The 14,835-nt window shown below is 34.6% G+C and overlaps 1 protein-coding gene across 1 annotated transcript in view; it reads right to left on the reverse strand.

The window, feature by feature from the left end:
* Positions 1 to 14,835, reverse strand: part of UGGT2 (UDP-glucose glycoprotein glucosyltransferase 2) — a 75,145-nt gene that overhangs the window by 13,426 nt on the left and 46,884 nt on the right. The window contains exons 24-30 of the mRNA XM_066545114.1: positions 14,176 to 14,271; positions 12,967 to 13,069; positions 8,113 to 8,192; positions 6,556 to 6,745; positions 5,511 to 5,669; positions 4,301 to 4,386; positions 133 to 217 (exon numbers count right to left, since the gene is read on the reverse strand). Of these exons, the coding sequence (XP_066401211.1) occupies positions 133 to 217; positions 4,301 to 4,386; positions 5,511 to 5,669; positions 6,556 to 6,745; positions 8,113 to 8,192; positions 12,967 to 13,069; positions 14,176 to 14,271 (799 nt within the window). The remainder of the gene's footprint in view (positions 1 to 132; positions 218 to 4,300; positions 4,387 to 5,510; positions 5,670 to 6,555; positions 6,746 to 8,112; positions 8,193 to 12,966; positions 13,070 to 14,175; positions 14,272 to 14,835) is intronic.

Genomic DNA, 14,835 nt, shown 5'->3' on the forward strand with positions numbered 1-14,835 from the left:
TAATTTGCACATCCTTCTCTTTAATTATACAAAATCTAAATTATATATTTCAGTATATATATTTCCATTAAATACAGCCTGAGACACATAAGCAGAAGTCTCATTTCATGCCAGGAAACACTGCATACATACTTGAACTTTGATAATTTTGCTTCTGAAGTTGTTTAATACCACAATAACGTCTGCCAGGTCAGCTATAGAGTCTGTTCCTTCATGGCTGTGAGGAGACAAAAACCCAGGCAAAGGTACTGTCTCATTAAAATATGCATTGTTACTTGGGTTTAATCAGAGAATAAGGTTTAGAATTGCTGTTTACAGAAAAAAATGACTTGCATTTATATTTTAACTTCAAAAACATTGAGTTTTATTCATCACTGGACATTGTCCACAGTCATCACCTTAATTTTTTTATTTGAATTTTCACAGGAAATTTATTAATCAATGAAAAACTGCAGTAAACTACAGCTAAACACATGATTAAGTATTACATATACGTATATATTATATTCAAATATAACAACAATTTATTTTGCAAATATGGAAAACAGCTTAGAAATTGTGTGACAGCATTAAATGTACTTTTAAAATAGATCTGCTTTTAAAAGTATAGGGAAGGCTTCATCACAGAGCTGAGATAGTGAATATTGGCTTTCAACTGGCTGGCTTTGGGAACTGTACCCCTGAAGAAACAGCTGTGCAAGCATCACATGAACCTCTGCCCTACTGAACATCAGTTTAAAGCCATTCAGGTGTCTCCAAACTACTGCAGTCCACATAGTAGCTAATATGAAAAATGTTACTGTGATAGAGTATAATAACAACATAATTTTCAAATTTTCTTGTTTTACACTTCAACAGCCCCTCAATATATTTCCCCTTCAATCTCTTCTATCTATTATCAGCATTATGTGGGCTCCTCTTGCTAAAGCTACCCACACAAAAAGTGGGTTTAAGAAAGTAATCTGCTACCCCTTAGGCTTCATATTTTTTCCCCTAGAAAACAGAAGTATTTAAATCTTGTTTCAATGTGCATCATACCACTTACCTGAACACTGCAGGATTTTACACACTCATCTGAATTTTCTATTTAATACATTTTTTGGTAAAAAGTGCCTGTAATCATTAAGTCTCATGGAGATGGCCTATCCTTGCATAAAACAATGTTCAGAATTATCTGAACTTTTCTACTCTGTACTGTAGTTTTATGTTCACACTTTTAAAATATCATACATATGCACACCCAGCCAATAAGGGTCTTTGCATCACAAGGATGTATAGTGCTCAGATATTAATTTCATTTGAAATAAAGTGTGTCACTAAAAAGTACTAAAATAGTAAAATTTGATCCAAACACAAACTGCTGATAGCAGCAGCTGCCCAATGTTCCAGTTTTGCCCCCAGTGTTCACACAACCAATATTTTTTCTCTGTTATTCACTCAGTTAGCTCAAAATCCCTATGCTATGAATTTTGTAGGTAGATAGAGAGGATTCTGCTGATAAAGAGGATTTTCCAAAGTCTCTGCAATATTCTCAGAGTGTTTGGTTTGGATGTAAATTCAACAACATTGCTTTGTCTCCCTAAATCTCTTTCATGGATGCCTCCCTGTGGGCTCCATCTTTACAAAGTGCCAACTGTTCTACTCTGCACAGAACTCAGTTTGATGAATTTCTGTCCTACTATGAACAAACTTTTTAAATCCAAGCCAATGTCTTGCGTACTGACAGCACTATGACATATGTAATAACAGCTACCTTAATATTATGTAATTGTGAAAAGCAAAACATGTCTAGCAGACTATTTACATCACAACTTGAACTTCAAAACACTTAGATGCTTTTAATACAAATACAGGTAAGTACCAATATAATACAAATTATAATTTTCCATATGGGGGACAAAAGAATTTGGGTTCAAGAAATGGAGATCCTTTAAAAGCTCAAGCCCAAGAAACAAGCATACAACTCCTTTCCTAAATTATAAAAGATATACCTTTCAGCTGGGCAGTCTGCATGACATCAAAATATAATATTATATCTTCTATATGTCTACCTGCTTTTTTAAAAAGTAAAATATCAGGATTTTATAGGTATCTTTAGGTATAAATAATTTTCTGCAATCTTATCTAGCAAAACCTTCTTGTTTTCCTACCAACATCAAAGTCCCAATAATAAGAAGTGCTCATATTATTGCTGAGTATAACAATTTTTACTTTCCTAATACTCATAGTAATCTATCAGTAACAAATTGATTTACAAGTGTGATTGCATCAATATAATTATCCTTGTTAGAAGCAGTCTTTAAGAAGAAAGAGGCAGCTTATTTTAAATGTTAAGTATTTATATATAGTAAAAGTAAATTACTTCCAACTATGAGAGAAGCAAGTAAGATAAATACTGAGATGTAGAACATTCTAAAACTCCCTTTATATTGTACAGGCCTGTGCCTCAAAGAAACCAGGTTCATCTCACAGTTCAACAGGGGAGAGTGTGACTAATATTTACGGATGGAGAATATACTGCAACAGCTCTTGGCAAAATTCCATCGTATCAAACGGTTGCCTGAGCTCTGATAGCAACTTCATACTGTTAATACTGTAACAGAAATATCAAAGATCCTGGTGCAGCCCCACAAACATACTTTTCCTGTTGTACTTTAAGTCTCCAGTTGGAAGAATAAGATGAAATAAGTTGCATTGTTTAGATTGCTCATGAGGTATTAGTTTTTAGTAACTTAGCTGAGTTCAATTAAGCCCATTTGTGCTAAGAGGGAAAATGAGCATAACCCCAGTAGATAATTTAAATTTCCTTTGATCCAGGCTAGAATGTAGAGTTGTTTTGTTTCATTTTGTTTCATTATTTAACCCAACTGCACCTCGTTACATTATATTTTAAACCACGCTATCTTATATAAATCACTTTATATTTCTTAAGAATTGAATGCTAAATTAGAAAAATGGTACAGATGCAGTTGGTGGAGATTAGGTGAACCTCAAAGGGTAAGGACTACGTTTTTCTGCTTTTTCAACAGATTGTAAGTGATTTCTGAAAAAAAAAAAATATTGAAAATTGCAAACAAACAGAATGAATCTAACATCCCATTAATATTTCTCCCTGTAACACTGATATTAACTAAATGTTCAAAAGCACAAAGAGGTTCAGCAAGATTTTAGTTTTTAATAGAAGCTATAATTAACAACATATGGAACTATGTCTTCCTGGGCTTCAAGTAATAATAAATATTTTATAAGAAACCTATTTCAAACCCCACAATTACTTGGAGGGGGAAAAGAGAGAACAGGAAAAAGGAAAAAAAACAAAGAAAAACTGAAGCTCAAATTAAATATACAATACTGCTCCTCTAGAAGTGATTAGATCTAAAGCTTCAGGAGAAAGCTCTCATAGGCTAGAGGTCTGTGCTTTTACATAGAACATGGGGAAAAGGTGATTCTTCTAAGGAGTAGTTGGAATGATGGTGAGTACATATATTCCTTTCCATGAAAATCAGCCGTGGAAATTACAGATCTAGAAGCCACAGAGATGGCACCTAAATGCCAGTTACAGGAATACAACTTTCTTTCTATGGACAGAGGTTTCTTCCAAGAGAGGGAGATGTGGTGCAGTCAACATGCAGCCAGGGTCTCAAAATGAAGGATGCTTTGATATCCTAAGGTGGAGGTGTAACTACAGTGATCCTTAGATGACTTAGACAACTAAGTAACACTCAGAATTCATCGAAGAAAAAAGTCTAGAACTGAAATGACTACAATGCTCCTGTTAAAAAAAGATGCCATTTGTAAATATACTGTATTCAGAGGGCTGAAAAAAACTGCGAGAGGGAAATTTGTGGTACTTCCTTCAGATAGTTCTGGAGATAATTTGCGAGAGCAATGCTCCATTGGACATACTCTCGAAATTACATATTAAACATGTTGGAAATGCAAAAATATTACAAACAAAACCATGAGTGACATTTCAACAGAATTTGGTGGTGTGATAATGCTAACCATGCACAGAACTGACAGGGAAAGTGTCTGGTAGCTGTGCAACTGTATAGTAAGGGACATTGCTAGCATCTAATCTAGCTGAGCAGCGTGGCTTTATTGTGCCTTCAACAATACATGTAGCCATCAAACAACAACAATACAAGGAAATAAGGTATTCCTTACAAACTTTAAATCATCATTTGCATCTTATACTTTTTAACGCTATCTTTGCTCACTTTCTTTCAGTGTTGTCATCTTTTCAAAATATGTTGCAGGTTCAGATTAATTTGTTTCCAAATGATGGATTCATACTTACGAAAAAACCTGATAAATCTCCTCAGATCTCCCTTTACGCAATCTCAGCGTCCAAGCACCTGGATTTGCTTTCAGCTGGAAATACCCCTAAGGAAAAAACACAGGCACTTGTTCTGGTTGCATTTCAGACTCAACCATCTTCATATACAACAATAAACCACTCAGCATTTGTACTAGCCCTGAAAGAAGTGTGTCAGGGATGCAACAACTATCACCTTTCCTGCATGTCTGTTTTAATGTCTTTCTGTGCCCTATTTGTTTCTAGCTGAATTTGAGTTACATACAAAAAATCCACCAAGGACGGCAAGTAAAAGAGCAGCAAAGAAATAAATTATTGAACAGATCCTAAATTGAAAAGTTGCTTTGAAACTCAAAATTTTTGTCTGAAACAACTTTCCAAGTCAACACAATTCCTTGCCATTTTAGGAACACTGTAAACAGCTATTGCTAAGTTAAAGTCACAGAGAGCAAGCTTTGAAATGTGAAGAATTGTTAGAAGTTTCTTCATGCCAAACATCCTCTACTGTTGAACCCATATTCAATACTTGTGCAAAACTCAAAGATTCACAATTTATTAAGTATTTCATTCCTTATGACACAGTATTTACAAAGACTAGAGAACAGCAGATAGGTAAAAGGTCTTATCAAAATCCTTCCCATTCAAATTCCCTTAGCCAACAGAAAATAAAGGTTTTACTTCAGAAGTCACATGGTCGTCTGCTCAACAGACTGCCAACATGAAAAATAACTACTTTGCATGATGAGAGAAATTCTCAGGTGTGGGTATGTCCCACCAAGGCTCTAAGCACTTACCTGAAGCATCTAAAATGGGAGTCATCTTTTGCCTGGATCATTGTATAACAAAGAGGGTTATTTTATTCAGAATGTGAACCATACCTTACATTTGTAAGGGAATCTCAGCCTGAATATAACTGTCCTACCTCCTACTAGAGGCAATTAGGCTGCCAGTTTAGGCACTTCAGGCAAGAGTATAAAATTAGGCTGTATTCAAACCTATACTGCATCACAGGAGAGGAGCAGGGGGGAAAGCTCAACAAATTGGAGATGAGCTCAGCTCCAGGATGTGCCTGTTACTTTTAGCATTACTAAGCTTGCAACACAGAGAAATGGATTTAAAGAACAAGATGCTCATGAAGAATTCTCACAAGAAGCGTACAACTATAATGACTATTCCTGTACTAAGTACTTACAAGGTTGGCCATCACAATAGTATCAACCATGACAGGATTCTTCTTTGTGCCCAGAGTGAACTGTAACCCTCGAGGAGGTTGTCCAGTTGTCACATCAAAGCAATGTCCTTCAAGCAATATATATTCCAGTTCATATTCTGCTATAACTGCCCCTTTTATCTATGGAAGGAATGCTTCATCAATAAATTATGTCATTTAACCATGTGGGAAAAGCAAAATATTACAGTCAAAACCATGTTGTGTGGGATTTACCACAATGTAACTCCCACAGTCAAAAAAACCCAAAGAAAAGTCCATCCACAGGAACTTAACTCAATTCTAAAACAGGTATCCAAGACAAAGAGGAAGGACCACTCTCTGGAGGGACCTTCTCTCCACTGAGTGTTGAAGCTGAGGCGCCTCTGCCTTTGTATGGTAAATCCCAGCTTTGCTTTCACAATACGCTTTCCAAATACACAACTTTGGTCAATCAAACACCCTCCATATTTTGCATAAGCTTATTGACTCAAACAAATCTAATAATTTTGAAGATGGGGGATTAAAATATAATTAAATAATAATTGAAAGAATTGTGAACTAAAGGAGGGTGAAATACATTTGAACTACATTAATAAACAGTCATATATTCCAGAAGAATATATGAAGATTTACCTAGGTTACAAGAACTAGGAAACACAAAGAATCCTTTAATTGCTTTACTTTTATCTTAAATGCAGTATTTCTCTAAACACAAAACTCAACATAGCAGGTAAATTGCTTTAACTTGTAGTTTGCATTCTGATTTTTTTTCTATTCCATTGCTTTCCTTTAAGACTTGTCCCTTTTTTTTTAAGAGAGAAAAGGATGAAAAAATGATGACAACAGAAATGGTAAAATATTGCCTATTACCAGAGAAAAATTTACCAAAGAAAATTACCAAAGAAACAATTGCCAGAGAAAATATTTCAGGAGAACTGACACAAGACAAATCTTGCAGTATTTCTACTTCCCTCTTGAAGTAGAAGGGCCAACACAAGTTTTACAGTGTTTGCAAACTATTACTTACTTCCTGCAAATGAATGTTATCAAGGTCACAGGAACTGTTTACTGCTTCAACCAGCCAGCTTTCAGGAGTGATCATGTTTAGGGTCAAAAGAGGTGATTCTGGCAATTCTAGGAATTTTGCTACAGGTTCAGAAGGAAGGTGCTTATTGATTCCGTAAGTTAATTCTGGTTCCAGAACAAAACGATAGAAGCTGTTGAAAAAGAAGTGTGACAAAACCCAACTTTTGGTAAAATACAAACATGAAGCTCTTCTAAAATATTTTCAAATATAGTGAGTATTTACCAAGTATGATAAAATTTGGAGGCAAAGTAGCTCCTTATTCTTTTGGAATATCATCAGACAATATCTACAGCATCTCAAATGGGCTGGTAGATGAACACAGACCTATAGGCTTCTGGTAATTTTTCTGTGGATGTGTCTATTTTCCATTAACACTCTAAAGGTTATGAAAGTGAATACCCAAGAGGTGCATCTAGATACCCTGACTGCTAGCAGCCTTGAATTCTCAGAATCCCTATCACTGAACTATGCAGAAGGACTAATCTCTATTGGAAGAGAAGTCTTTGAGAATGGCTACTGTCACTAGCAGCAGCAAGGACAGAGCAGAGGAAGGGTAGGGTTTTTCCCTGTTCCTCTCCAGCTCTTACCCCAATTATTCCACACATAAAAGTTCTCCCAAGCACAAAGAAAGAACCAGGCACCAAGACCTGGAAAGTGCCCAGCTTCAAAAGCCATCATAATGATGTTCATACAAGAAGACACTCAGAAGACTGATAATTAGGACCCTCTTGTGGAACAAGAGATGAGAGTAATTCCCCTCAAAATGAGTAAGTACTAAAGACTTCTGTTTTGTGGGCAAATGATTAATTTTACAGCCCTATGGCTAAAGGACAGGCACTACCACCAGCCTCTCTCAGAGGTAATTAGTAATATAGGTGTTAGGATTATAGGTAAAATACCTGCCAAGGAGATGGCTGTACTTAAACATTTCTCTTAGAGGGAAAGAAATCCTCTTGGAAGGAATTAATTTCAGTGTAAATGTCTATCACTGAATTAGTGAACCATGATTTTTACACACAGATAAAAGAAACTTCAATTTATAGTAGATACATTCAGGAAATCATGTTCTCAATGAAATATAACATCATCTCAATATAACAAATGCAGACTGTATATTTATTCAGATGAATTTAATTCCTAGGAGTATGGAATCTGTACAATCCATTACACAAACAGTGGGCTGTAAAGAAGGGAACAACTTAGACAGATAATCCCCCTCTGCAAGTTTTCACAGCCATAAAAGACTCTATTGATTTATTTAAAGCCTGTTAATGAGAGATGTATTTGATGGACTAGATCACTTCCCTGTGATACTATGCTTGACATATTAAAACAAAAACTTTTATCTAAACAAGTGCCAACTGCTTAGGTAACATTCAGTGAAAAATGAGCCAACAAAAAGAATTCAGAAACACAAAGCAATGTTTACTTTTTAAGAAAAATACACCATTAAGACTGTTTTTCCAAAATGAGCATGACGAGCTATGAACTACTAACCTCTTCAGTGGCACTTCAGACAGCTTAGATCTGCAGTTCAAAAATAACCTGAGTTTCATATTGATAATGTCCCTGAGTACCTACAGAAAAAAAAATCTCTGTAAAAAATGGTTCTTGGTAATCACCAAACTTTGAAAATAAGCCAAAGTTACCCTTGTGACATCCTGCCATTTCTCAAGTTTCAGCAGGAATCTAAAACTTTTTCAAGATGTAAATATATCTGTATATTAAAGGTTATTGTCAGATACTATAAAAGAATATATGACCTTTCCTAAAACTGCATGATTTAGCACATGATATTCTTGACAGTCAACATTTTAATGTCTTCATGCAATTTTTTCAAGAGCATTTTCCAACGCTTGAGTAAATGATATTATCACCCTTGTTACATTGTGATTTTAAAACACTTGAAGGTCTCTAAGTAAAACACATGCCTTTAATCCAACAAACAATCTTAAAACAATTGCTTTCACTCTTATTAAAATAGCTGTATATAGAAAATTGTTAAATATAGTGAAGTTCAGAGAACTATTTTAATACTCAATTACTTAATAACTTTAAATGTCAACAATAGACTAATGATGTACTAAACCATTCAATTAACTTCAAAACATTTTGGTAAGTTAACATATTTCTATTTTTTTTCTCTCAGTTTCTTCATCTGTTAATTTCTAAAATAGTAATGTTTTGGATGCTGTTATATAGGAATCATAATATTAGGACAGTATTTTTTTCTTATTTTTGTGAGCAATCTGTTTTGTTTTGCTTAAAGCTAACAAAGTCATTAATTTCTTTAAAGCACTCATAAAAACCTGTATCAAATTACCTTCAGTTCTGTGGTTTCTGACACAAAGTGCTTACCTGAAAGCATAAAGCAGCTGTGCCTACATTTATGGATATTAGAATGGCCAGTAAGACATAAAAGCTAAGTTATAACACCAATACTAGTAAGGCTAATATCTAAAATTACTACAATAGCAAATAAACTGGGAACAAAGCAAGACAATATTCGTCATTAAATCTTTTTTTTATTATGACTATAATTTTTCTTTCCTCAGTTCAGCCCATGGCTTACACACAGTCTTTACTACAATGGTGTAACTTTACTTAGCCCTAGGGAACTGTTCTATTCCTAGTTTCTTATTCTTATCTTTTGTGCCACCTGAATACCATCATTGAAAAACTACTGAATAAAAACAAAGAGTAGAGAATAGCATATTGGTGTGAACAAGTGAAGAAGCAGGAAATGAGAACCTAAGAGCACTGGAAGGATAAAAAGGGAAAGCATCACATGACATAAGTTTAAGACCACCAAAATCAAAATAGAGGTCAAAGTGACTCAAATATCTAACTACCATTCAGAATAAAAAGAATGATAAAATCCTGTAAGGACTGTACCTTCAAACTAAACAAAACCCTCATCCCAACAGCAGGAATGATTCTTCAGCAATCTGCATTGCTAGGCTTTTCTGTACAGAATGAAATTATCTTGCAGAAGGCTGATGCATCATCCCAATTCATCAGCTGACCATGAAATTTAGTACAGTAGCCAAAAAAAAACCTAATAGCCTTTCTTAATTAACATTTCAAAGGACTTTAAATAGGAAATGACAAATAAGACAATAATTCATTATCTCTGTGTTTTTCAACAATACAACTTCTGAAAATACTGAACTTGGTTCTATTATGTAGGGCTTCTGAGGACACCAGAAACCAGGCCATTTGAGTTAACATATGAAAATGGTGACAAAATTAAGAAGACTCTTTTACAGGATACTTGAAGAGTTCAATCTGTTTACTTTAAGTAAGAAAATTCAAAGAGCATGGAAATTTAGTTCAGGGAGCACTGTAAAACATGGTTGAAGTATTTCAGGAGGCCTGAAAATTATTCAAGAGCTAGTTTTATTGTGCATGTGCACAACAAAAAGTCATTTGGAAGACACTTACTTGAGTTACCATAACTCTTCTGAAGAACATTAACTCAGCAAACCATGATTATCTAACCAGTCACTTGGAATTGTTTGAGAACTTCAGGATAATACAAAGTATCTGCACTGAAAACAAACTTTTAATAGAATCTTCAAAAGAACTGGCAAAATGATGAGAAGCATGGATCTAAACAAAAATCTGTAATTCCAAGTCTGAGTTTAACAGTAAGGTTAATTAGCCACGGAAAAATCTCAGTAGGAGCTCTAATCTGTACTCAGCTGCTTGGTAATATTTAAATTAGGAATTGATTAAAAATTATTTCTACTTCAAATGATAATTGTGAAAAAGGAGTCCTGACACATACATTATATAGGCAATCAGACTAGATCACCGAAAGGGGCTCCCTCAGGGATTCCTTTTACTTTAGGCATGGAATAGTAAGTCCTCACTGAAGACAGAATGAACAAAGGAAAAAAGGCAAAAGATAACTGACAAGAAAAAAATAAAAGGTTTGATTTTTTCCTCCACGTTTTTGAATTGCTGGATACTTATTGGAACAAGAAAAAAAAAAGGTGGATAATCCTAAAACTATACAGAATAATCTTTCCTCCTGTTTTTGGTGAACCATGAGGAAAAAAAATCCACAACTCTTCACTTTTGTCCTCCATTTTAGCAGAAGGAATTTCTACTTTTCTCACATCACCTTAGAGATCACCTTCATAACTTCGGGACCAGTTAGTTCTTCCATATATTCTGCTGAGAACTTATGTGGCCCAACCATGGTAAAGTTATGGCTGGCATTTAAATATTTACAGTGGACATTGACTCTGCCTTGTCTGGAAATACTTGATGTTGAAGTCTGTAACAAAACTTTTTGAAAAAAGGGAAAAAACAAAGACTATATGGAAGGTGCTACCTGCCTCAGTCTGGAAAGGATTAGAGGAGTTCTTATGATACAATCCAGTACATATCTTAAAAACAAGCAGCAGCTTTGACTGAGGTCTCATTTGTGCTCTGACTCATACCCTCCTCCATCCTTACACTGCCAGTCTCTCAGACTAAGCAGTAAAGTTTAGATTACAGCCCACCTCCAGCTATTTACACCTATCTCAATTTCAATCCCACTTAATATGAGTAACATTTTGTTTGTATTTTTAATAAAAAAGACCAAAAGATTTATTTGAAGTAGCTATTAAGTGACAGAAAGTAATACAATAGTTTCACCAGGGTGAAAAAACCCAGTCATTATATGGACATATTCAATGCAGAATGGGGCAAGAATCAAGTGTTCTGCCATGGTAGATACTCGACCAATTTTGCACCATGAATAGATAGTTACCAATCCAATATACTCAGCTCTAATCCAATTATATAAATGAAAAAAAAAAAAAAGGAGCCTTTAAATATAAATTTATTCCAGTGATTATAGTATTTAAATCACCTATCTGTAGTAACCTAATCAGAAAGGCATTCATTTAAGAACTTTGAGTTTGGGGCTTGCTGTATTTGCATGTCTGTTTTGTTTCTACAGCAGGAGATGGTGGCTTTCCAGGTAATTATATATATATATTTATAAATATATATATATGTGTGTGTGTGCATTTGTGTGCATATAAATTTCCAGGCTATTTTTCATTTTTAAAAAGATATTATTGAAAAGTCTAATCTACATTAAAATATTTCTGGTTTGTTTACTTTCAACAGCATTTCATTACTCTCTCCTAAGGGTTGGCTTCTTGACTAAAACTAGAGCTCCTATGACTCAAGCAGGATCTGCCACAGCTGAACAGCTGGGGACACCATGGGAGTCATTTGCCTGGGCATGCATGAGAGAGCCTGTTGAGCTCAGAGGAATGGAGGTTTCTGCTCTGAGTTGCAAGATCCTTGATGTGATTTATACTCATAATATGAACTTCTGGAAAAATGGAGAGTTTCCAGTCCATTTCAACCTGAAAATATTTTCATTTGGTAATATCAAGCTTTCATTTTCACTGAGAAGGGTGAAATGAGAGATCTAGTTCTAGAGGTAAGCTCTAGAGTATTCCAGAATCTTGAAATAGCAAAATTTTTCATGAATTTTAAAAAATATTTTACTTCGCTCCACTATATGAAGAGTGAGTGGATGCTTCAACATTTGATATAAAAGGGTATGAAAATGGGAGGGGGAAAAGCACTTGAAGAATTTATGAAACTTCCATAATTACTGCAGGAAAAAAAAAAGATAAAATAAGATGCAGCAAAAATCAAATTGGAGGTTTCAGAATTATAACAGACCATAAAGTGAAGACAAAATTTACATTTTTATGGGAAACTATAAAGGATCCTGAGACACAGTGATATTCTGCAGTAGGTGAAAGAAGAAAATAATTTTAGCAGCTGTGTTTTTAAGACAGTTTCTCTTTAGAAGATCAATAGCTACACACAATGGAAGCCTAACTAGATATACTTGATAGCATTAATCAACTGAGAAATACCCCACCAAGAGCTGAAAGCTTTATAGTCCAATCTTCTTATGATGATATTACAAGTCAGATTTAGACCACCTCATTTAGGTGCCTTGGAAAACTAAGGTGATCTGGTTTAATGGAAAGAAGCACATACCCCCTGAGATTTTGAGATGCAAAAAATTATGTACACAATCTCCTCCTTTCTTTCTATTGACTGTAGAGAGCACTTACAGGCTCACTTTAAGAGGACTGGGCCATGGGGCATCTGAATTTTACTTTCAAATGAGATATTCATAATGATGAACTAGATAGTTCAACTTCTTCTATGCATTAAAACAACTAAACACATATTTTAAAGGGAAAGAAAAAACAATCACATTTTGTTTACTCTTTACTATACTGTATGTGGAAATTAGAAGAACTTTAGTAACAACTAAAGTACAAATAAGCAAATTACAAGAAATGACCACCATCTTACAATCAATAAATGGGTCATCTTCTGTGCTTCTCTTGTCAATGGATCCACAATAGCAACAACATCATAGAATGGGTCATTCTCCTGGGGCTCGACTTTTATTACACTGTTAAAAAAGTATTCAAAACAAGTGACATGAAAACTCAAATCTGAATTTGTTGAAAGGACTAACATTTTTAGAGATGGATTTGTAACATCAGAGGCGTTTAAGATTTTACTGCTCAAGAAAATATTTCCCTCATTTCAAGTAATAATCATGATTGCTCCCTGTGATACAATTAGAAAAGCTAAATGTGAACAGGAGTAAAAAATATAGCATTAATCTACATACTTCTGTACTGGTTAGTGATTAGATACATTCTCTAAAACAAAATCAATAAAATAAAACACAGCAAGAAAAAGAGTCTTTTTGTCATTTGCTTACAGTTCCCTTCATGGAGATCAGGAATCATTGGATCAGGCAAGCAGTGGTGGTGACATAATTTAAAAAGAGGGGGAAAAATGGCATTTGAGAAGTGTGGAACTTGATAGGCTGGAATAGCTTTATGCATTCCAGAAAATAATTCAGTTTGATAGACTTGATTAGGCTAAGTCAAGCAGAACCTGGTTAAAGTACTCTGTATTTACAGGAAGGAAATGTCAGTAAACTTAATTTTAAAAAATGAAAAAAAAAAAAGTCATATGCTGTAAATACAGAAAAGGGACAATTGGAATTTGTTTTCCACAAAATATATGGTCAGTCAGCACAGTACTGATTGCTACTAGTGTAACTTTGAAAAAGGTGTCAGCCTTTTAGAAAAGGCTACCACTGATTTCACTCCTGCTTTCACCAACAGGGACAGTCCAACAGTACACACAACTACTACTGGAGCACCTTTACCAATAAAAACAAGTAGAGATTTGGAAACAGCAAAAATTTTTATAAAAATTTGTAATTTGATTACAGTTTTTGTATTATCATATGTCCTTTTTAAAAATGTACCCCTCTCCTCTCTTTTCAGCAAAGGGTAAGGCTGGGAAATCAACAGGCATTACCAATGAATTTATTAGGAGAAAGGTAAAGATGCATTATGCTATGGCAGATGAGCAGGCTGTTCATAAAACAGTTTCAAAATCAGAATGCTTACTCAACTTTCCAAAGACTATGTAATCATCAGGACATTCGAATGTTAAAAAATTACTCTTAAGTGCATTATCATGAACAAAACTGACCTGTGCTGTTCCTTGAGTAATTCAACATCTTGTCTCATCTCTGTTTTAGGCAAAGATGACAGCAGGGCATCTATTTTCATAATCAAGTCACTGCCACTGTATTAAATAAGGCACATATAGTTTGGTTGTCATTAGAAAAGGAGCAAAACATTAACATTTTAATGTCAGTCTCTTTGCATAAAGCCTATTTAGGAAGCCCACATCCCAGACCTGGACTCTAAGGGGATTAACACCTCAGGACTTGCAGCTTGGAGTTAAACCTTCAGCATGACAATGCCCAAGAACCACTACAGCCTTAGAGAAGCCTTGTGAAATGGACAGTTCTTAATTTTAAGAGATGCAGAATTCACAAAGTTATCATTCAGCCTCACAGCAATTATTTTTCTCAATTGTTGGGTCTTGAAATCTGTGTAATATGATGAAAATGTGGAGCTTGGTCCACAAGACATTAAACTTGAAATAATGACAAGTTTTTATTATTCACAAATTTGTAAAAAAGACACGATTCAGAATCAAGAGAAGTGAGTATATGATGTTAAGATCTGCTGACATTTCTAGCTTTTTTTTTTTAATTTTTTCTGATTTATGACAACATTAAGGAACAGACATAAATGACCTGGTTTCAAGTCTGGCCACATCCTTCAATTTTTTTCTATCGGA

The sequence above is a fragment of the Molothrus aeneus genome, chromosome 2 (assembly GCF_037042795.1).
Source record: "Molothrus aeneus isolate 106 chromosome 2, BPBGC_Maene_1.0, whole genome shotgun sequence".
Classification (NCBI taxonomy): domain Eukaryota; kingdom Metazoa; phylum Chordata; class Aves; order Passeriformes; family Icteridae; genus Molothrus; species Molothrus aeneus.